Source organism: Bombus pyrosoma, linkage group LG17, assembly GCF_014825855.1.
Source record: "Bombus pyrosoma isolate SC7728 linkage group LG17, ASM1482585v1, whole genome shotgun sequence".
Lineage (NCBI taxonomy): Eukaryota > Metazoa > Arthropoda > Insecta > Hymenoptera > Apidae > Bombus > Bombus pyrosoma.
Window position 1 is genome coordinate 311,473 of NC_057786.1, and position 23,971 is coordinate 335,443.

General features: G+C 30.0%; 6 protein-coding genes and 3 long non-coding RNA genes across 12 annotated transcripts; 4 read left to right on the plus strand and 5 right to left on the minus strand.

Moving 5' to 3' along the window:
- Positions 1-230: 230 nt before the first annotated feature.
- Positions 231-871, minus strand: LOC122577128. The gene is made up of 2 exons (XR_006320070.1): positions 736-871; positions 231-634 (listed from the first exon to the last, which is right to left on the minus strand). It is a non-coding gene; the product is annotated as an uncharacterized LOC122577128 (long non-coding RNA).
- Positions 591-3,502, plus strand: LOC122577125 (ras-related protein Rac1). Its single transcript, XM_043748235.1, has 3 exons — positions 591-1,192; positions 1,663-2,050; positions 2,147-3,502. Exons 1-3 carry the CDS (start codon positions 1,158-1,160, stop codon positions 2,300-2,302), a joined length of 579 nt encoding a protein of 192 aa, XP_043604170.1. The 5' UTR covers positions 591-1,157; the 3' UTR covers positions 2,303-3,502.
- LOC122577118 (exocyst complex component 7) lies at positions 3,461-6,668 on the minus strand. Of its 2 annotated transcripts, none has more exons than XM_043748216.1 (7): positions 6,552-6,668; positions 6,116-6,352; positions 5,327-5,865; positions 4,693-5,244; positions 4,383-4,617; positions 4,034-4,303; positions 3,461-3,790 (listed from the first exon to the last, which is right to left on the minus strand). In XM_043748216.1, exons 2-7 carry the CDS (start codon positions 6,342-6,344, stop codon positions 3,519-3,521), a joined length of 2,097 nt encoding a protein of 698 aa, XP_043604151.1. In that variant the 5' UTR covers positions 6,345-6,352; positions 6,552-6,668; the 3' UTR covers positions 3,461-3,518. The 2 variants fall into 2 exon arrangements, with proteins under 2 accessions (XP_043604151.1, XP_043604150.1); XM_043748215.1 differs by having other exon boundaries at positions 6,524-6,649.
- Positions 6,669-7,093: 425 nt separating this feature from the next.
- Positions 7,094-9,918, plus strand: LOC122577121 (phosphoribosyl pyrophosphate synthase-associated protein 2). Its single transcript, XM_043748223.1, has 6 exons — positions 7,094-7,347; positions 7,511-7,600; positions 7,677-8,085; positions 8,158-8,430; positions 8,564-8,710; positions 9,337-9,918. Exons 2-6 carry the CDS (start codon positions 7,524-7,526, stop codon positions 9,493-9,495), a joined length of 1,065 nt encoding a protein of 354 aa, XP_043604158.1. The 5' UTR covers positions 7,094-7,347; positions 7,511-7,523; the 3' UTR covers positions 9,496-9,918.
- Positions 9,919-10,054: 136 nt separating this feature from the next.
- On the plus strand, positions 10,055-13,005 carry LOC122577116 (dynein axonemal assembly factor 5). Its single transcript, XM_043748213.1, has 6 exons — positions 10,055-10,810; positions 10,876-11,112; positions 11,173-11,368; positions 11,449-11,755; positions 11,826-12,750; positions 12,836-13,005. The coding sequence occupies exons 1-6, from the start codon at positions 10,108-10,110 to the stop codon at positions 12,970-12,972; spliced, it is 2,505 nt and encodes an 834-aa protein (XP_043604148.1). The 5' UTR covers positions 10,055-10,107; the 3' UTR covers positions 12,973-13,005.
- Positions 11,285-13,640, minus strand: LOC122577131. Its single transcript, XR_006320073.1, has 2 exons — positions 13,527-13,640; positions 11,285-11,679 (listed from the first exon to the last, which is right to left on the minus strand). It is a non-coding gene; the product is annotated as an uncharacterized LOC122577131 (long non-coding RNA).
- LOC122577130 lies at positions 12,321-13,520 on the minus strand. The gene is made up of 3 exons (XR_006320072.1): positions 13,232-13,520; positions 12,544-12,642; positions 12,321-12,453 (listed from the first exon to the last, which is right to left on the minus strand). It is a non-coding gene; the product is annotated as an uncharacterized LOC122577130 (long non-coding RNA).
- On the plus strand, positions 13,534-15,345 carry LOC122577124 (rho GDP-dissociation inhibitor 2). 3 transcript variants are annotated; one of them, XM_043748232.1, is made up of 5 exons: positions 13,534-13,669; positions 14,266-14,454; positions 14,536-14,760; positions 14,914-14,922; positions 15,004-15,345. In XM_043748232.1, exons 2-5 carry the CDS (start codon positions 14,271-14,273, stop codon positions 15,201-15,203), a joined length of 618 nt encoding a protein of 205 aa, XP_043604167.1. In that variant the 5' UTR covers positions 13,534-13,669; positions 14,266-14,270; the 3' UTR covers positions 15,204-15,345. The 3 variants fall into 3 exon arrangements, with proteins under 3 accessions (XP_043604167.1, XP_043604169.1, XP_043604168.1); XM_043748233.1 differs by lacking the exon at positions 13,534-13,669 and adding an exon at positions 14,014-14,167; XM_043748234.1 differs by lacking the exon at positions 14,914-14,922.
- Positions 15,346-19,588: 4,243 nt separating this feature from the next.
- LOC122577117 (RNA-binding protein spenito) lies at positions 19,589-22,715 on the minus strand. Its single transcript, XM_043748214.1, has 2 exons — positions 22,313-22,715; positions 19,589-22,071 (listed from the first exon to the last, which is right to left on the minus strand). The coding sequence occupies exons 1-2, from the start codon at positions 22,432-22,434 to the stop codon at positions 19,881-19,883; spliced, it is 2,313 nt and encodes a 770-aa protein (XP_043604149.1). The 5' UTR covers positions 22,435-22,715; the 3' UTR covers positions 19,589-19,880.
- Positions 22,716-23,971: the final 1,256 nt, after the last annotated feature.

A 23,971-nucleotide genomic window follows, 5' to 3' on the forward strand; every position in this document is an offset into this window, starting at 1 on the left:
TCTTGATCCATATGATTTATATCATCAAATTTTTAAATATATAAAGCAGTGGTTCTCAATCCTCTTCTTATAAATGATATGTTAAATAGAAACAAATTGATATAGCAGTATATTAATCCGGGTCCTTCCACATAGCAATTTATCAATTAACAGTAATTAGTGAGTTGATAAATTAGAAAATGTAGGTTACAGATTCGTCTTTAAGAATTTTGCAACAAATAGGATAATCAAACAATTTATGATTATATTTTATTTAGCTTAATTTTAATTTTCTTAGCATTAATATTTAATTTCTATCAGAATAAAATTAAGAAATTTATAGATAATAGATTTTGTAATTAAACATTATAGATTTTCTATATAAACGTAACTTTTATGAAAGCAAAATCTTGTAATTTTTTTAATTTGAGCTTCTAACCATTTTTAGATTGCATAACTTTGAAATATATATTACAAAATTTCCGTATTTTTTATTGTATTACGTGCATGTGAATGCATTATTAAGCTGATGCGCATTCGTAAAAATCCCCACCAAATGTATTACACTTTACAGTGCACTGGTTATCATTTCAACCATTATTTCATGTGTATCCGATCCTCCATTTAAATGAATTATTTGAAATTAAATATGTTTCTAAAACAATATTCATAAACACAGTGAATAAGTAAAGCATTTGCTTAAAATTTGTTGTGTTCATAGAAATAGCATTTTAATTCTTATAAAATAAATAAAACCTTTAAGTCTACGTTCATTATTGAGGCCATATATTGAGGTCAGGAGTGCTGCATTTAACGAAAGACCCCCAACTGCGTTTTCTATCACAAAATAAGGACATCAAGGACGTTATAGTATATATTTGTTTATTACCACTGTCATAGTTCTACACAAGTACTTATAATTTTTCTTGCCTATATCATTCCCACTTTTCCTTTGATTTATACATCCTTCCATTTTATGATCTTTTTCTATCTTACTTTTGACACTACTTATTTATCTCTCTTGCGCCTATTTCCTTTATGTTCTCTCTTTCTATTTCACGACATTTCCACTCCTTGTCTATCTCTCTTAATCTTTCCTGTTCTGTCGAATCGAACTAGCCTCCCTTCCTGCGAATTTACGTAGATATTTCTACTTGTGAACGGTTCCAACCTTCAGGATGCAAGCTATCAAATGTGTTGTCGTAGGAGACGGGTGAGTATTTTAATACCTACTCTAATGTTTTGTGATATGTTTGCCTTTTCCTGTTTTCGATCCACATTATTTGATCTAAAGAATCATCGAAGTACCCCTTGGCGATTGGTTTTTCCTGATCAAGAACTATTTAAAAGCTAGTACCACACCCGTTATACTTTTTAATATGTATTCTTTTTCTTTTTTTTTTTTTCTTTTTTTTTTTTTTTTTGAAGAAAATCAGAATACCTTAATTTAAAATTATCAGCTTTCAGATAATTTATCGCCTCGAGGTATTACTTTCCTCCGTGTTTTCCTCTTTCTTCCTTTTTTCGTCTTCGTTAAAATTTCATTCAAATTTATATTATTTTATGACTTTTATTCTGATAATGTAAAAATTGTTTACTCATGTTCCATTTATAATTAACCTTTTCATTATCAGAATTTCTGCACAGTCAATTTAATTATCTCTAACTGATTAATTTCTACAGAGCAGTAGGTAAAACATGTCTCCTCATAAGCTACACTACCAACGCTTTCCCTGGAGAATATATTCCAACTGTATTTGACAATTATTCCGCAAATGTTATGGTGGATGGTAAACCAATAAATCTTGGTTTATGGGACACGGCAGGCCAAGAAGATTATGACAGATTGAGACCATTGTCTTACCCACAGACAGATGTTTTTCTGATATGCTTTTCCCTTGTTAACCCCGCCAGTTTTGAAAATGTTCGTGCTAAATGGTATCCAGAAGTACGCCATCATTGTCCAGCTACTCCAATTATTTTAGTAGGGACTAAACTAGATTTACGTGAAGACAAAGAGACTATTGAGCGGTTAAAAGATAAAAAACTTGCACCTATTACATATCCTCAGGCATGTATTTGTTTAATTTATTAACTATCCTCTTACTGTTACTCTATATTTATAATAATTTAATAACATAACAACTTTGCATTAAATTATGTTTAGGGTTTGTCCATGGCAAAAGAGATCGGTGCTGTAAAATATTTAGAATGTTCTGCTCTTACTCAGAAAGGTTTGAAAACAGTATTTGATGAAGCAATTCGCGCAGTATTGTGTCCTGTTCTTCAAGTGAAACCAAAACGCAGATGTTTCCTTCTATAATATTAAATGTCCAACGACGGTGGAGCATGTGCAAATGTACTACCCCTCCTCCGATCGGACTTGATTGCAGCAGGACATCTAACTTTGATTAAAAAACCCCGTTGTACGGTCCATCTCTCTACAAGCATCTGCCATGAAAGCGCACAAACCAATTTATATAATGCGTATAAAAAGATAAAGAAGAAAATATATGCAATTTAAGTGTTTTGGACATTAGCTGAATGTTCTGATGAGAGAAAGGAAGCCAAATGAAAACTGAACTGATAATGTACAGTATATTAGAGTGTGTTATTAATATTAGTTATTACATACGAATTATAAGAAATTAAACATATATGTATGTGCGTTTGTGAGCGCACTAGATACTAATCAATTTAATAGAAGAGCTGAACCATTTTATGTAAATTTGCATTGTATATTTTAGATTAAAAATGTAATCATACAATTTTGTCATTTTTTAATTTTTGGTATATGAAGAGATCGATACAGTAAAAACATTAAAGTAAAAAATATTTGAATATGAACATTACATATTAACGGGAGTTGTTTTTAATTTTTAAATAAATTGAATTTTCCAGCTAATAATTCAAGCGAAACTAATCATAAATTGTATCTTTCATTGTAAATATACAATTGCAAGTATGTAACATGAAATGATTTTCATCTTTAACTAAATTGGTTGATATTACTATATACATACCATGGAATAAGATAATCATGTAAGTTTTAGAAATGAGCGATACAAGTGTGATTTCAATTCTCTACCTCTCCTGTATTTTCATGTTGTTGCAATTTTCATGTTGTAATTCATACGCACAACATGGCTAAAAGAATAAAATATCAGAGGTAGAGGAAAATGGTACGCGTGTATGAATGTTTAAGAGTGCATACGAAAGCCAAGAGAGAAAGACAGAAGAAGGAATTATTCTATAACAAATAATTGTACATAAATGGTAAAAGTCCAAACTGTATTCCTATCATTATCATTTTACATGTATAAGCTGCTGAATCTAAATCGGACGTTACTTGTTTTTTATATATATATTATAAATATATATAAAGTGGGGCTGGACCGAGATCTATTTCAATCGTCGCAGATCCACTGACCTGTGCAATCTATCCGGGGAATGGGGATTCAGTCCATAAAAATATCATAGATACTGTAACTAAATATGCTTTATTAAATGGGTGTTTATTAAATTTTTCTATTTATTTATTATGCCGTTGTATCAAAGAATGTATCAATTAATGTAGATATTTGTTCCGGAGTGTATTTTATATATTTAGCTGGGTTCTTGGAGAATGATATTCCTCGATACTTGTTATGAAAATTCATATAAAGAGGAACAATAGCTTGTTGAAGCTCTTTTCGTAATTCTTCTCGTAATCGAGCATCAGGTACGGAATAAGAACGTTGACATTTTGCAACTTCTTCTAATTCTCTTGTAAATCCCAAAAATTTTTCTTTCAAAGCTTTTGCTGCTGGTTCTGTGAAAACAATAAAAATCCTAAATCTTCATTCTTAACATTTTTCTATTTACATGTTACACAATTGATATATATCATTAAAACCTCCATAGTTAATATTAAATAATTTCGTGTATTTTAATTTTACGTAATTCATTATTACACATAGTTAATGTTATATTCAAAATAAATATTATTACAAAAGCATTTTTTTTTTTTTTTATTCAGTATTATAAAGTGTTTCTAAATTGTCAAAATACAAACCTGGTTCATCGAAGGGTTGTTCAAGATAAGCGCGCGCTTTTGCAAAGGTAGTAGAAACGTAGTTAGCCTTATCACGCAACAGGAGATCGTGATATGTTTGTTCTGCGCTAGGTTCTGCTAATAATAAAAGTTCCATCAAGGAACTACGACGTAAAGCATTTATAACATGATTATGATTGTTTAAACGAAACAAAGCTCTTAGTGCAATATCCGAATATGAAGTATCACTTTTACTCACAAGCACCAAATTCAATTGTGCTAATACCTTTTCTAAAAATAAAAAGCAATATTAATAAGTTTTGTAATATTTTCATAACATGTCCAAAAATAAGGAAATAGTGATACCAACTAATGTAAGTGCCAAGAACAATTCTATACATATTTTCTGTTTGTTTTATAGATGTTGCACCTTCCATATCAGCACTGCGTCTTAACACAGCTCCTGCTGTATCTGCATATTCCGCTAATTGTTCCAAGAAAACTAAGACATTGCTTGTACTTTCTGCTACAGTACCGTCTTTAGGTAAAATTGAACTAGATTCATTTCTGACACTTTCCGCAAAATCTTCCAATGCTTTTGCCCCCTATATTGTTAAATTATATAGTATGTAATTTAAAATAAAATTTGCATTACACAATCGTATTGCGTTACAACATACAGTTATGTTTAGAGTATTAAGCACAGAAGTAAATTTTGATCTAAGGGCATAATCACAGCCCTCAACAGTACGTTCCAAGTCTGGTTTTAATTCTCCAAGATGTTTTAAAATTGGAAAGATTACTAGCACTGCAGAAAAATCACGTCGTACGATACATCTTTTAGCACGAGTTGCTATACTCTCTCCATCATGAGCTACAAGATCCATAGCTTCGCGCACAGTAGCCTCTAATACTTGTGCTTGTAGACTAATCGGTAAAATTTTAGCAACTAGTGACCGTTCCGCTTGCATAAGTTTATGAAGACCAACCGTTAACAGCAAGTAATTTTCCATTTCTTGTTCATCTGGTGCTGTATCCTCTACAGAATGTCCAGATAACTGTGGTGGTGGCTTCCTAGATGCAGTTAAAGACAATCCCAAACCAGTAGTCTGAGAAGCTTTTAGTAACATTCTACTAGCTTTTTTTTCTAAAGCATGCTGTAATCTTTTAGAAGCTCTCTTGCCACTATTTTCTTGAATTCCCAATGAATGTCTGTTCCCAAATTTTGTTTTCTACAAATAGTAATATAACCAGTATTAAATTGTAAATAATCCATTAATTATGATCAAAAGAATATGTTATTAAGTTTCTTACTGGTAAAGGACTTCCCGCATGTGTACTGCCACCGCTAGCACTCCTTTGATGTTCTTTTAACAACTGTAAAGATCTTAAAACAATAGCAGAACGTACAGATGCATAAATTTTTACATGTTCACGGTGTCCCCTCTCCTCCAACCATGCAGCAATTTTAAGTAAATCTCCTAAAATACTTTCTGGTAATTGACAAAGGGATTGAGGGGCATCCTCACCACTAGTGTCTTCGTCTGATCCAATTAAATCCAAAAGAACAATTGGAAGAATTGGTTTACTTTGTCTAGTTAAAATATCATGGAATTCTGCATATAAAGCATCTAAACCAACAACAAACAAACTTGTTACATTTTCTAATTCTACGGAGCTTGGATTATTTTTTTGAAAATAACGTTGAGCATTGTAAAGACGGTTCATTGCTTCCAAAAAATTATCTAGTCCTCCAGATCCTCCTGGACCAGCTCTCACTGTAGCCTCTACTTCTTGACAGACTCCGTAGTACCCAATAGCATGATCTAAAGCATTTAATGTCATTTCTATATCTGTAAAGACAAAATAAACGAAATTATACTATTACATGACAAATTACAGATTTGAAATATTTATATGATTAACATTAAAACGATCAGACACACTGATTGAACTAAATATTATAAATTAGAAACAATACTATTTAATTAATTTGTCATTTGCTGAAAATGTCCCAATAAAAAAAGCTATAGCAACAGAATCTGACTGTAAAAGTGTTAATATATATTTATATATAATTGCATTTAGTTTATAATAATATACTTTGTTGTTGCGCTTGAAGGTTCCCTGTTTCATTGTAAACAGGAAGTATAGTTCGACGCAATGTAGCAAGACGTTGTTCTAAAGAAGATAGAATTCCTACAACATTACTGGTTAACTTCCTGCTTCGTTCTTCTGCTTCTTTCAATGCTTCTAAAGAAGCAATTTCTGCTTCCAATTTACATTGTATTTCAAACCTTCGTTCAGAAGTATCTGCTCTAGTAGTGTGCATTATTTGGTCTGAAAATAGTACGATACATATGTGTAACAGAAGTCGGGAAATATTTTAAATTCTTTGAATATTTAGTGTCACTTTATTCGCTATGTAACACGTATATTAAAAATATTTGTATAAAATTACGATGTAATGTCATTGCTATTTTAATACTGTATGTTATATTATGATATAACCTTTTTTCATTACATTATTGCTTTGTACCTTTATAATCGATCGATTAGTTATCAAATAATTATTAAAGATTTTCTATACATTCATGAATACAAAGAGATACAACATTGTGATGCAACTACTGACATAAAAATGCCCTATTCAAATGAAAAGTTTTATTACTATAATTTTGAGATCTCAGAAAATACTGCTAAAGTATATGAACTTGCTATTGTAATGTATCCTGTTTTGTTTGTTTAAACAAACAAAATAAATTGCAAAAACACGTGAATTAAATATTTGATTTATTCAGTGTATTAATAAGAAATACTATATCATATTAGTATATCAGATACGAAAAGGATCCTAACGTAAACAAGCAGTAATTCGAAGAAATTTTAAAAAGAAATTAAAATAACACGCTATTACGCTTTTAAAAAAAAAAATAAATATTTTAAAGAATTATATCAAGAATTATATCATAAAAATTTAATTCCAGCTTTTTCAGTTCTAGAACTATAGAGGAAACGTAATAAAAATTTTGATTTATTATGGCTATTTGTTAATAAGTTGGTACTTCTGAAATTAAGCAGCTGTTCAAGAAGCAGTATGTAATCGACAAAGAGACGAAACATGAGAATTAGATCGAATTCGACCTGATCTTGATACATTGATACCATACTTTACATTCGAATTGATAAGTTAACAGCATTTCGTTAATAGGATTATAGAAATACTAACGCATAAATAAATAAAGAATAATCTAATTTATGGTATTAGAAATACTTTATAATACGTAATTCAATATAGATGTTTAATCTATTATCGTATTTTTGCATGTTATAAGGTATTTACATTAAATATTCTATGTCATTATTAAGCATTATGAGTGATATAAAAGTATAAGTGACTGAGATCTGTGTGACTTTTATTTATATAAGATAATAAGATACTTTCTCGTATACTTTTAAAGAAACAAGTTACAGATTATATATTCATTTGATTTTTAGAAGCATTTACAATATGGACAAACCTGTATCTTCAGATATTGTACTCATCGCGGGCAATTCCCATCCAGAATTGGCTAATCTTATTGCCAAGTACGTTTTCACAAATATATATGTATATTTATAATCATTCAATACTGCAATTTTGATAATTGTTTTGCTTTATTAGTCGATTAGGTGTTAAACATGGAGGATGTTCTGTGTATCATAAATCAAACCGTGAAACTATGGTTGAAATTGGAGATTCTGTACGTAGCAAAGACCTCTATATTATTCAAACAGGAACAAAAGATGTAAACAATAACATAATGGAACTTTTGATTATGGCATATGCGTGCAAAACTTCTTCTGCAAAGAATATTGTTGGTGTAATTCCATATTTGCCTTATTCTAAGCAATGCAAAATGCGTAAACGAGGTTGTATAGTTTCTAAATTATTAGCAAAGATGCTTTGTAAGAGTGGTTTAACACATATAATTACAATGGATTTGCACCAGAAGGAAATACAAGGATTTTTTGATGTACCAGTGGATAATTTGCGTGCTAGTCCGTTTTTATTACAATATATTCAAGAATCTGTGCGTAAATAATATTAGTAAAACTGATTATCATAGAATTTTATGATTTAACTTTGAATTTTATTTTATTAGATACCAGATTATCACAATTCAGTGATAGTTGCGAGAAATCCTGGTAGTGCAAAAAAGGCAACTAGCTATGCAGAAAGATTACGTTTAGGAATAGCAGTCATTCATGGAGAACAGCGAGAGGCAGAGTCAGATATGAATGATGGACGTTATTCTCCACCTGCATTGGCCTCACGAACAATGGAAGTTGGCGTTGGTGTGCCGATGCATCCTGCAAAAGAAAAGCCTCCAATCAATGTAGTGGGGGATGTAGGGGGACGCATAGCTATCATGGTGGTATGTATGTTCAAATGTAAAAATTAAGGAAAACAGAACAGTGTATTAAAAATTTGTACATTTGATTACATTACATTTACATTGCGTTACATTACAGTAAATTTCTACATTATTATGCATTGTTATATTTCAGGATGATATGATAGATGATGTTCAATCTTATGTAGCTGCAGCAGAAGTTCTTAAAGAAAGAGGAGCATATAAAATTTATGTTCTAGCTACGCATGGACTTTTAAGTTCTGATGCACCAAGATTAATAGAAGAATCTCCAATTGATGAGGTAGTATAATATTTAACAGCTTATTTAAAATGACATAAGTTATGTGAAGCAGTTCGTAAGCAAACCATTTCACTGACATTTACTTGATCTTAAATAGTCTTGTGAAGATCATGATTATGTTTTCAAATGGACATGTAGATTTGCATTGTATATTTTTAGCTGATTTCCGTTTGACAATTCAAGGTTAGATAAATATCAGCATGGCTCCTTGATATACTATAGTTTTTGTCTGAGATACTTTTACGTGGCTTTTATATCTGCCAAGATATTTAATTGTTTCCATTTAAATTGAATATGTGCATACATGCATCTATATACAGGGTGTCCCATCTGATGATGTAGTTTGTTCTCGTCCTTCTTAATGGTAAAGAAAAGAGTAGGTCATTCCGTTTAAAAAGCTTTGCTATTAAAATCTCAGAAGATATGACCTTGAGATGAACTTTACTGTTATAGTCTAACTTCCTCCTTGAAATATAATAACTTTCTCTCGAAACACTTTTTTCCTCTTGTACCATGACAAATGAGAGAGTAATTAAGGGTGGCAGAGTTAGGTGGCACTGTATATATGTACATATATGTATGTAAGTTTTTTAAAAGTTGAATCTATAATTAGATATTATTTTTAGGTCGTTGTTACAAATACTGTTCCTCATGACGTCCAAAAGATGCAGTGTCCAAAAATAAAAACTGTTGATATCAGTATTTTGCTGGCAGAGGCTATTAGGCGTATTCATAATAAAGAATCCATGTCATACTTGTTTAAAAATGTCTCTTTGGAAGATTAAAAATTACGATGAGATAATATCTTTCAAACATACTGACAGTTTCCATATCTGAGGACCATATGCAAAACATATCTATTAAATTTTGTCTATTACTTTATTTTATGAAGAATTAATCATGCTAGTCCTGTTTTATATAGATACACATACGCGCGCGCGCACACACACACACACACATTTGAATTGCTTGACAATTTCTATATATTTAAGTTTCTGTATATCTGAACTGATAACTGATAAACTTACATAAAATAGATTGCAAGATATTGGTTTTAGTTGTATATGCGAATTTTGGTTGTATATTTTGACTTAGAAAATTTGTACTACTGCTCACTTAACAAATAATAACTACATTTGAAAATGTGGGGATCATAAATATACGTATTACGCTAATATATGAAATAATAATATAAATTTAACAGAAAATAGAATAACACTTTTTCTTTCCTTTAACTAACTTGAATGCAATTATTATATACATAATTGGTGAACACATTCGAATTAAAACAAATGGATCAATAAAAATGTTGCTATGACAATAGGATCAACTATAGCTTCAAAATCCGCAGCTTCTAAATTGTTTGAAATTTTAAAAATATTTTAAGCTTTATCAGAATGTCTGTGGAAACTGCAATTAATGAATTTACTAGAATTTGTGTTATGTTACAATCGGAAGTAAAAAAGCGACGAATACAAGGTTTGAAAGAAGTTGTCACATTGTTAGAATTACAGCAATCTGAGAATGAAACCGTAAAATTATGGGATATAATAAATAAATATGTGTTGAGAATTTTAAACGATTCTGTAGAAGAATGTCGTGATCGAACACTGGAGATTATCAAGTTATTTATAATTAATTTAGCACCGAACGATAAGTATATTATGCATTTACTCCCAATTTTATCCAAAAGATTAGGTTCTTCTGAGCAAATAGAGACTTCAGAAGAAGTTCGACTGAAGTGTATTACGTTATTAAAAATAATAGTACTGAAATACGAAAACTTATTAGCATTATACATTGATGATTTAACAAAAATCTTAGTACAAGGTCTAGCGGACAATTATCCACTTGTTAAAAGAGAAAGCTGTGATTGTATATCTGAATTTGCAAAGAATTTGTCAAGATATTTCTACGCACAATCGCAAAACTTTGTGAAACCAATTCTAAATAACTTTACACACCAACATCATAGAATTAGAATCGCTTCTATTAAAACAATAGGAGATTTAATCCAATATGGAAATAGTAAATCTATAGAAGAAGTAGCTACACCTATGGCAGAAAGGTTGTTTGATCAGAATGGTCTTGTTAGAAAAGGTATTTCATTATTTTTATTCTTTATTTAAACAAATTATATTCAATATCATTGTACTGTTTCATAGCCGTAATAGAAGTAGCAGGTTATTGGCATCTAAACCTAAAAGATCGATATAACTGGTGGCATAAAATTCTTCCGCTACTTTTAACGGGTCTACATGATGAATTAGAAGAAATTAGACAAAAAGCTGACAACTTTTGGGACGCTGCGGGGCAATCGTATGTAGAAGAAAACCAGAATGATGAAAAATTGAAAAACAAGCTGGATTTTCTTACCAAAGATCGTCATCATTACCCTAATGGTATGTTTAGTTAACAAATTGTTATAAAATATTATTTATGTCGTTATAAATTTCTTGCAGTTATTAGACCAAACTTAGGATGCCGTGTAATAGCACAACAATGCTTCAGTAAATTGATAAATGGAATTTGTTTGGAATTAGGAGATTGGATTGCGGACATACGAGTACGATCTGCACAATTACTTTGTGTATTTATTTTAAACATAGAAGAAGATATAATACAGCATATTGGAAAACTCTTGCCTCCTATGTATCGGTAAATGTATTAGTATTAAAATATACATTATCAAATTAATCTTTAACTAATCATACTGTTGACCAATAATTATTTATTAGAGCTTGTAATGATGAAGACAACAGAGTTGTAGAAAATGTAGAAAGAGCTGCAGAATATTTAGGATATTTTGTACATCCGAAAATCTATTGTCATTTGATAATCCCTACTCTTGAAGACACTCCATCCGTAGGTCATTTAAAAGTATTTTCTGCAGTTTTAAAAGGTAGTGAACAGTGTACACTTCAGCCATTATTAGAAGATATTGGAAAATTCTTACAACAATCGCATATCTGTCAAAGTAAAAAAGGAGCATATCAAAAAGAAATACTTTCTTGCTGTTCTTCTTTACTTTTAGTATGCAAAATGGTTTGTTTTATAAATATCTACATCATTAATTTTGTTTATTTCTTGCGCTAATATATTAAACAAATTTTAGGATTGCGAACTTATATCAAAGGAATTATTTACAATAATATTCACTGTTTTATCTATGACACAAGAAAATTTGATAAATTTGAAAGCACAAGAATTACTAAGTATACTTGCTAGCATTAATTCACTTGATAACGTTGGAGAGTTATATCATAAATACATTGGCCAATTATTTTCAACATTTTCTGACTATAAATCATGGTCAATTCATGATCCAGAATCTCAAATTTTTTGTGCATGTTTAACTTATGCCAAGCAAATTTTTGCTTATAATATGAACATTATTTTACCAGTTCTAAAACAAACTCTGACGGATGATGCAGATCCTGAATTGAGACTGAAACATTTTATTTTATTATCAGAATATTTTAATCGGGGATCTTCAAATGAGATTATGGATACAAAATTTTCTAGCCAATTTTTGAAAGATTGTATACTTCCTGGATTGATTTGGACAGCAGGAAGAACTGCTGAAGCTATACGTACTGCTGCAGTAACTTGTTTATGTTCGTTTTTAAATAAATATGAAAAAGACTCTGTTATGGAGAGAATTACAAATCATGATGAAGAAAATATTTGTTTAATATTTGATCAAATAATTCCTGTTTTAATTAGTCTTGCAGATGATAATTCTAAAACAAGTAGATTTTATTCTTTGCAAGCTATGTATTTAATAATGTGTATCCGGAAGCAGTTTGATCACCTCGCGGAGGAATACATACATAAAATATATCCAATACTTTTGAAAAGACTTGATGATGGATGTGATGATGTTAGAGTAATATCATTAGAAGCTCTAACAGAAGTTTGGAGCGCAATACCTAAGGATTATGACATACAGTTTAATAAAGGACATGTAGATACTTTGTATACCACAATTATAATATATTTGGATGATCCAGACAGCAAATTTCAAAATATTGCATTAGGTAATAATGTTTAAATTAAGAATGCATTTTAATATAATATCCAAATTGTAATATAATTGTTATATATAAAATACTTATCTTTTAGATAAATTAAGGGAATTAGCCAAAGTGCATCCAGAATTATTATATCAGAAACTTCAGAAATGTAAGACAAATTTTAGAAATCAAAGGGATATGGAAACATTAATAGAACACTGTCAATTTATTTTAACCAATAAATAAAATTGATGACTGTCAATTTCTTTTAACCAATGAGTAAAATTGCTAGTTATTATGTGAGAGTAATATTCTATTCGGTAATAATGTTTCTTGTATAATGTATATGTATATTTGTATTGCAAATAAGAATTAATTAATTTATTCAAAATAAATTTCATAGGCAGAATGTAAAATATCGTCTCATTTTAAGGTTATCTTAATTTCTGGCAATTTTTTTTTTAACAATTAACGTGAAAATATAATAACTGTTTGACACAAATACCTGCAAAGAATCTGCTACTTAATTTATTAAATAAATTAATGCCTAAAAATGAATATGTATATACAAAAACGTGGGGAGGCGATCTATAGATTTAAAGGATATACGCACATACACAATTTAGGAAATTTGTAATATATTTAAATGACCAAGAGATTAAGATAAACATACATATTAACTAAATCAAAAGATCTCATAAAATGATAATATAAATAAACTATTCCTTTTCTACAAGAAATAATACAGGAACCTATGGAAGGAAAAGTTAACCTTAAAAAAGTATTAAAACAGGAAGTACCCGCCCTTTTGAAGTCGCCATATTGTCCATGTCTTCCGCTTTCAGAGGCGAATCACAAAGGGGTGGCAAACAGGATTAAGAAATTGCCAATAACTCTGTCCAAGTTTTCATTTCAAGCTTCATCTTATTATTTTATAATTGTGGTAAGCGCACTATTTGAATATTATATTTCTTCTAGTTGAAAAGTACTTTTTATGAATTTTTTTTTCGTTCGTAAGTCTGTTCAAACATTTTTTATCTTTCTGTCACTTTCTTGTCCGAATAATTCACACATTTATATTATAATCGGATAATTACTTAATATTTCTTAGTAATATAAAATTATTGAAGAAATACATAACATGAATAATTTATACTGAATTTTTAATTTGAATCATCTAAAAATATTCTATAGAAGCATATCAACATGGTTATATCTATACGTCATAAATATATATCTGTACTGATGTTCGAATTTCGAAAATTGGTTAATGATTAAATATAATGTTACGTTTATTACTGTTAGAAGCATCAGATTCATTACTGATCAATTATTAACCAAGATTAGTAACCAACTTTTTCATTATTCTCATAATCCAGTAACTGCTTAGCCTGTGAAGTTCTGTTGTCAAATAAGTGAAATATTTATCAGGATCCGTGATGTAAGATTTCTCATAAAATACTTGAAACATTCTCATGTGACTTATAATATTTAAGTTTATAGTATTTAAGCTATTAATAAAATATGTTTTTGTCACAGTAAACATGTCAGAACCTAATACCGATCACATTGACTCCGTAGAAGAAGAATTAGAAGTGGAATCTAACTACAAACCCCCTCCAGAAAAAACGATAGAACAAATCCTAGAAACAGATAAAGAAGATGAAAGTTTACGCAAATATAAAGAAACTCTTTTGGGAGAAGCAAAGTCTGGTGGTGTTGTTGTAGGTGCGCATTTCGTTAAATATTTAAAATAAATTACCTAAAATAGAAGATAAATAAAAGGTATGATGCTCTAAAATTTTATAGATCCAAATGATCCCAGGAAAGTAATAGTAAAAAAGTTAGCGCTGTGTGTAGCAGATCGGCCAGATATGGAATTAGATTTAACAGGTGACCTCTCTCAGTTAAAGAAACAGACATTTGTAATAAAAGAAGGTGTTAGCTACAGAATCAGGATTGACTTCATTGTTCAACGTGAAATTGTGCATGGCCTAAAATATGTTCAAAAAACCTATCGTCTTGGAATGCCAGGTAAAATTTTCATTAAAGATAAAATATTATCTTATATCTTGACTTTCTTTCTTTTTTATTGCTAACTTAAAATTTTTAATTACGTCTAATTTAAATTACTAAATTAATATTAAACCGTTATATTTAATTTCTGTTCAATGCTTTCTGCTTTAGGTGTCACAGGTATTTTCAAAACAAAGTACTGACAATACTGTATGTATGGCTTAACATGTTTAATATTCATTTGCCTTATTATCCTTTCAGTGGATAAGATGATGCATATGGTGGGTTCTTATCCTCCAAAAACGGAAATTCAATCATATACAACGCCAACGGAGGATGCGCCAGCTGGAGTAATGGCACGTGGTTCTTATAGTGTAAGCTCTTTGTTTACTGATGACGACAAACACGAACACCTAAAGTGGGAATGGTCATTTGAAATTAAGAAAGACTGGAAAGAGTAAGCTCCCTTTTATAATGGGAAGCCCTACAACGATCGCAATTAAAATAAAAATGCCAAAAGGGACTCTAATTTTTATAGATATTCAGTCATACTGCGATGCCATAACTGTATTTTTTAAGTAATAAGAGAAAGAGTAACATTGATATTTATTTAGATACTTTTCCTAAATCGTAAACCTTAAAAGTGAACAATTGAGTACATGAATATATGCATACATAAACGCACATACTAAGATATGTATATGTGTATATATATTTACATAAACATATGTTTATGTATGTATACACATACATAGTGAATCACGTAGGTACTATTTTATAATCATTTCAATTGTGTATATCAGTCAGTATTTAATTGCCTTTATATTGTGAAATATAAAAATAAGAGGAATATTCATATATTCCTCTTAATTTTTCCAATTAAGATCAGTGTAAGATTCTTTAGTATTATATTGTTAACACATTTTGCTAAAGTTTACTGTCTTGATTTAAATCCCTCAATAGTATATTTTAACTAACAGTTGAATGACAAAAACATGCTATTATTTCAAATACTTTGTCTTTTAGTATCCAAAGCTGGAAATATCTTAAAGTTCAAGAATATAAATATATATCAAATTAATATACACACATTATTAATGTAGAAAATTTAAATGGTACGCTTCAAATATTTCTTTATGTTATATACATATATACATTATTACTTTTTATTATATTATATTAGACTTAAATTGTTTTAAAATATGGAAAAATTTCCCACATAATATGACATTTTTATAGTCCTTCGTGTGTCAAATTTAAACTATTAATTAATTTCCTTGTTTTAATAAGATTTACAATATGAAATAATAATTGTTTTGTGAAACAATTTTTTTTTAGAAACAATTTTATAATGTCCATTAATAGAAATTGCAATATGTGTTGCAGTTGTAATTCCAAACTACAATAAAAATAAAAATATGAATTGCTTCTCAGTTACAGCTTAGAAAAGGCAAGTTACGAGCAGAAATTATTTTTTTTGCTGATTTTCTTTGCTGTGCATGATGTGTAATAAATAGTGTATGCATTTAACACGAGTCCCTATGTGTAGAACAATATCAAGTTTCAATTAGAGGGACTAAAAGTTTGTTATTAAAAAGTGTTATTTTGATATATTATTCATTTCTTTTCTACATTTTAGAAATAATAGTTTATTAGAATTGGTTCTCTACTGTATTCATTAACAGTACCACGCTAATAATGTCACATAGCAGTAAAATATTACAAACAAATGAAAAAAAGAAACAATTTTAAAAGTTCAAAAGTTGATTCTATTTAAGAATGCACCGAAAATGTATTTAATACTGTTCATGATTCTAAAACAGGACACATGTTAACCTATAATTTTAAGGTTATGCTACATATACAATAAAACCCTAAGTAAGCTGCAGTAAAAATAAATGTTAGTAAATTGTTTGCAATTATTATTTTATGCTCCGCTTTTGTTATATTTTTACTACATTCAATTAATATATATTTTATTTAAATGAAGCATGGCAAAAGATATTTTGTTATAATAAACTAATGTGATGGTTTTATGATGTTAAATATTTAGAATGTTCATAAATGTATAGATCGTAACGTTTTTCGATTAATATTTTATAAATATTTGAAAAATAAAAATTTTGATTCATTTACAATGACCATGTAACGTTTTTGTATTGAAAAATAATTATGTTTTGTCTATAAGTACGAGAATGTAATAAATATACGTGTTAGTAAAAAGTAATTGTCCTTACAATTATATATTTTGTGAGGTAATCTAATATCAGATTTTCTAAATGCAACTTTCTGTACCAAAAACAGTTTTTCTTAATTAGTGCTAGTTTTATGTATAAAAATAAAAGGTCATTGATTAATTTATATTTATATATAAGTTGATAAACCGATAACCTAAAATAAAATAACCTAACTGATTTATTTATATATATATATACAAGTATGTGTAATATGTTTATAAATATTGACTTTAATCTCCAATTGTTATGGTCAGTTTTTGGAAATAAAAAATTGAACAAAATTTAATTATAACGTAGCAAATATAATGAGAGCAATGAAATTTTATGATTTCAGTATATCATAAGTCAATCCGTGAAATGTAAATTTCTTACTACTACGAATTAATTTTTACTTCCGCCATCAGATGGTACTATACTAATATTTTTGCCTGAACGATAGATGAGAGGTTATTGCATGTAATTTATTTTGCGTGTCTTTTCAGTATTAAAAGAATTGCACTTTGAAGTATTTGCCAATTTAAATAATTTATTTGTATAATGTATCAAATACATTGGAGTAAAGATGAATTCTTCTATCCTTCTATCCTTTCGTTGTGGTTGTTCTGAAACAAATCTTTTTTTAATGTTAATGGATTTTTTTTACAAAATTTCTGAATTTAAAATTTAAAAAGGAACACTTTGAAACGACACCGACCATTTTTCACTTTTACATTTGGCACGACTGTTTTTATTTTATTCAAGACATGGAAATGCTATTCTTTCCTTCAATGCTTGTTACTTTTTGAAAATTGGGAGAACCGAAAATGGCCACAGACCACAGACAACACTAATTACACAATTGGTCTAAGCAAGATGAGAAAGATCTTCTTGACAAAACAAAGAAAATCACACCACCAAATTCACGATCAACTTCACGAGAAAACTTGTGTTCAACCCATACGACCAAGTTAAGTCACAGCATGCATCTCTCTTTCTTTTCTTTCTTTTCTCTCTCTCTCTCTCTCTCTCTCTCTTTTTCCTGTTTTTTTCTTTTTTTTTTTTTTTTTTTTTTTTTAAGCAATATAATTAAAACTTTCCTACATAATAATTGTTTTCTTTTGATACCACTGAAACTAACTAAGTATTTCTTCTTGTAAAATTTTCATTCCCTATTAAATAGGTCGTTATTACATGTTTAAATGCCACTGAAATTATTAATGCATTCTTCCCGTTAAAATCATTTACATTTCTAATGCAACAATCTTTACTTTCATTTGACGCCACTGAAACTTTGGTAGGTAAAGTAGGAATAATGAACGCATTGACTCAGCGTAATAGTCATCTATTTGTTGTTCCGACACTATAGTATTATTGAACCACTGCACCTTTGGTTGCGCCATGCTATAACGCACTTTTAAAATAGTACTTTAAAAGAGCGTCACAGTGTTGGTCGCCAAGCACAAACACTTGGATTTTTTTTTTTACATTTCACTGTACACGTTCTGCTTTTTTTCTTCTATGCTTTTCAAATATTCATCACCAAACACTGTCTTTTTAGATTCTGTCCTGTTTCACTGGAAGAGAAGCACATAGAGCTATTTAGGGATATGCTGTCCTTTCACTTTCATTAAGTTCACTTTTCAAAACACGTTCGCACAATTCACTTACATAAGTGTTGGATGTATATATCACACGGATAATTCTACATAGTCATAAAATGCAGCTTTACAATTAACTAGACTTAACTACTGTATCAAATATAGTTTCAACCAGACCTTTCATATTTCATCTTTATCTTCATTAAGATTCATATTGTAAAAGAAGATTCATCATGAAATTTTGAAAACAAAATATTTTTTAAAAGATTTCACTTGAATATGAAAGAACTGTGTGCGCGCGCGCGCGTGTGTATGTGTGTGTGTAGATGTGCGTGTGCGTGTGTGTGTGTGTATATATATATATATATATGCGCAGATTATACGATTATAATACAAATTAAATCTACGTCTCTTACGAATTATTTATGATAATTAAAATAACTTAATTAAGCGTTTCCTCAGAACTTAATGAATTCTGAATTGCTTTAATGCTAAACGCTAGGAATACTTTTCTAAATAAAAAGAAAAATTAAGAGTATATATATATATACGTAATAGCTGAAAATATTGTAATAAAAATTAATCAATATATTTGATTGAAAATTAAAATAACATTCTGTATAGAATTATTATCATTATTATTACTTTAATATTGTTATTAATATAACTTAAATTTTTCTTGCAATTCAGATTCATAATAATTTCATTTCTTTTTATGCATATACAGGCTTTTACGTCTAGTAACCTTTCGATGTCCCTAAACATTCATAATGAAAAGAAAAAGAGTACGAAAGGAATTGTTTACATTGATTTAAGATAATAATTTTCTTATAATGTAATAAATACCTGAATTTATATCTTGAAATTTCTTTCACTATTGAAACTATCGTATGTATCATTTTACATAACATTTATTAATAAAATTACTTATTTAAAAAATTTGTGTCATGTATGTTTACTCTGAATATTTTTGATACTTTTGTTTCAATACCTTTTGTTTAAGCTTTTCTTTTTTTTTCTTTTTTTTTTTTTTTTTTTTTTTTTTTTTTTTTTTTTTTTTTTTTTTTTTTAATACAAAATTTCAATCTATATTATATAATGTACAATCTTTAACAAATATTTTTTGTCGATGCAAATACGGTGATTTATGAGAAGAAAGATCATAAGACAGATTCATATTATAAATCTTCTAAAATTTTGCACATTTCAAATATAAAGTATTTCTTTAAAAAGTTGCAACTCATTTTTAATATGAGAAATGGTACTAAACACTCCAGCCAGTATATACATGCATCGGTTCTATTTTTATGATTATCGAGGAAACTTAAGCACTACCCCCCTTAACAACGACGATTACCAGATGATCCTCCTTAAGTCCCTCTTCACTGAGGCTCGGGCAGGTTCGTTTTAATAGTTCTGTAGAGAATGTACAAGGTGGAAATGCATAAAGCACCCCAGTTCCCTCTGTATCTTTGTTAAGCAATGAAATGACACCAGCTGCTTCCTTTTGCTTTAAATATGATACTAAGTTGCGTAACGGTCTGGTTTGAACATTAGCATCATCTGTAGATATAACTGTACTTGAACCAGCCAGTCCTAGGAAAATAGCATGTGAACTAGAAGTTTGAATTCTCTTTGACACGTCATCTAATTTTGGTTGATCTAAACGTAATCTTTGTGTAATTCTCAACATATGTTTTCCATCTTCATCTTTCATCAAGGCCTCGATTATTTCTGTGTCACCATCGGTTAAATGGAACTTAGCTGGAAATAGAGAATTCTTTAAGATTAGTGCTCCTTGCCAAATTGCTATTGATTTCCTTGCCACTTCAGGTAATGTTCGAGAAGTAGAAAGCATTCCGCTACGAGTATTCTCTGAATCGGAATCAGAGTCAATTTGCCTTCTACGAGGAGATCTTGATCTTGATCTATCTACACCAGGTTCTCTCGATAAAGATCGACGTAAGCTTCTCGGTGTTTCATACTCTAATTCTGGAGGCGGTCTGCGGCTAGACCAATCGGCTTCCTCTCTCATGTAATTTTCTGGATATGTCCCACGATAACCCCCTCTTCCTCCGCCCCTTCTTTCATGCCAAGGAGCAGATCCTCTACCTCGGAATCCTCTTGGTCCATAACCAAAATCGCTGTCTGGCCCGTAAGGATCATAAGGAGGTTCATAATCTACTGGTCTTGGTCTAAACTCTCCACTTTCTTCTGGGTAGGGTCTTGGTTTATATCCAAATCCAGGAGTCACATCTGCAAAATCGACTCTCAGCCTCCTATCTGGACCACCTAGAGGAAATCCTCTCATTTCTTTTACAGCAGCCTGTGCTGCATCAATTGAATCATATAAGATATATGCGTTACTATCGCCCTTAATATAATCAATCTTTTTTATTGCCCCAAATCGATCAAATTCTCTTTCTAGCTGTGGTACAGAAGTCCATGGTCCTAAACCACCAACCCAAATTCTTGTGGTAGGTGTAGCTTTCCCGTATCCAATTTTACATTGGAACTTTCCTATATATTGTCCAGAGAGTTCAACTTTACATCTATGTGCCATATCCAATGTCTGAAATCTGACAAAAGCATAAGCATTCCCTGTACCTGGCGGAGGTCTTTTAATGTCAATGTCATCAACAATTCCATATTTACTAAAGATACGTCTTAATTCGTCTTCTGTAATGTTGATCTCCAAGTTCCCTGCAAAAAGTGTTCTTGTTGCTAGTGGGTCATCTTCTGGAGAAACATGATGTAAATAATTGGGAAATTTATCTTTTTTATTCTCCACGCGTTCAAATCCATGAACTGGATGTCGAATCATCATATGCCTTGGAGGGCCATAATGATGAGGTGGACCAGGATGAACATGGGGTGGGCCATGATGAATTGGTGGCCTAACAAATTCATGATGAGGAGGAGGGATTGCTTCGCGCCTCATTTCTCTATGCGGTGGAGGCAAACCAACTGGAGGTCCATAAACTCTTTCATATCTTTCTAAAGGCCTATGTCTATCTGTTGGACCAGGACTTCTGGCATAGTATCTTTCATAATCAGGGGGCGTGATCGATCTTGGACGACGGTAAGTATCAGGTCTTTCATAAACTGGTTCAACAAGTGCCACCTTGTCATACATAATGATTCTCGGTTTTGCATGCTTTGCATCTCTAGCATCTTCTGAACTTCTGAAGCAAACATATGCGACACGTTCATCTAATTCATGAGAAATTCTAATAGAAAAATCTCCGAACTTCTTATATTCTCTATAAAGAGTATCTTTTATCACTTCGTCACTTGCTTTTGGGTGAATTGAACTGATACAAAGCACTTTATAACTGTACGGACGTTCTGGTGGTAATTCTCTGGGTGCTCTTAAATAATCATCTCTATGGGAGCTCGATTCTACGTAACGAGCATGAGAGGAGGCACGCGTTGGAGGACTGGGACTTCTTGCACCTCTACTACGTCGACGAATTCTTTCAGGAGTTATTCGCTCATCACTAGAATCATCATACCTGCAAATTAATTAAAATAGTTCAACTATAACTAAAATACTTTTTGTTATATCGTAAAACCAAAAATTTCAACGATTTACTATATACATATGTACTTGTTACCTCTAGGTAATGTTATATACCATCTCTAAGTCTATATACCTAAGTATCTATTCTAGTAAGGAAATACAAAGTAAAATAATACACACTTTGTATAAATTTCTAAAAATAGAGTTTATAGTATATTATGAAAAATTTTTACCGTCCCATTGATGATCTACTTCTCTTGACGCGCGGAGGAGTGTCACGACTAGAGCTCCTTTTCATATTGTTGCGGATTTTAACCGTGATCTTATGTCGATCGTCACGCGGAATCCCAATCATCAACGCTGTTTAACACGGCAGAGCCGAACAAATGGCGAAGGAAAAACAAAGGAACAATAATTACACAAATATTACTCGGCTTGAATCAAGCCGTCATTCACGAAGTCTTTATCCTCCTCAATGAGCACAAAATGGCGACTTTCCTCTTTCCTTACTTAACTTCCGGAATTTCCTAGTAAGCTAAAAGGAATTCCATAGAAATTTAATCAAATATTTTAGCTCTATATTTCTTCAAATCTCTTAATCTCTTTTAACTCGATTTGCTCTTTCCAAATTATATTTGTTTTGATTTATCTCTCTCTCTCTCTCTCTATATATATATATATATATATGTATATATATGTATATATGTATATATATATATAGTGCTACTACTTGCATGTGAAAACTATTGATTCGCAAATTGATGTGCAAGTAGTACGTTTCCGTCGACGAAACGAGAAGATCCACTCAACATGTATTGAAGAAACAGCTACGCGCTTTTCTTTCTAGAGGGCATTCCAAGCATATCGGTAGTTTTACTATTTCACGAGAGAGTGCATTCTATAAGAAATTTGATTGGTTGTATAAAATGTGTAATAGATAATTATATTTTTTTCTATTCTATTTTATTTTGAAAATAAGTAAAAATAAATGAATTCAAATCGCGTATCTATATCGTTATAAAGATGTTATAGTTTCGAATTTGAAAAAAGATTTTTACCCGTTTATAGGATAATTCTTTTTCATAAATGTTAATGCTATAAGTAGTAAGTAATTTATTGCATCATCCGTACATTTGAATGTTTTCAGGTATAATATATAACACATTTTAATGCGCTATAAATAAAAAAAAAAAGGTTAATAAAGGTTATGGATGCGGTTATCGAATGATTAATACATTTTTATTCAGGTGCATACACTTTGAAAATTTCAAGGTTAGTTTTTTTTTTTTTTTTTTTTTTTAAATTAAAAACTATATATTTCTTTATGTAAGTGTGCTGCAGTTTATAAAAGATAAATTTAATTATATATAATATGTGAAAGTTGGGAGATTATTTAAGGTCGTTTGATAATAATTTCTGACAGTATGAAAATATTGTGCATCAATTCATCTATATATTTTTGCTAATTCTGTACAGGTTTTATATGAATGTAATCTGACTTGGTTTTGCTAAGATTATTATCGAATTATTAAAGACTTTCGAATAAGAAATATTCTTAAACATTCTGTTTTCTTTTTGGAATTTTTTCAAGTAGAAAGTTTTGTTAGAACGATTTGTAAACTATGATCTATTAATTGTAGAGGGTGTATAAATATTATTCGTAAAGATCGCCATTGGAAGATGAGATGAGATGCATCGATCGGCACATCATTAAAAAATGTGATTGCATTTTAAAAAAATATAGTTTACACGGCCTACATCTGCACTTAGAAATAAAGCTAATAACATCAAATAGTACCTCTTTCAGTCCCATTCAATATTTGTTTGAAAAGTTTTTCTATGCAGTGATGAACGAAATACAATGAAAACAAAAAGGTTTTACCTTAAAATTC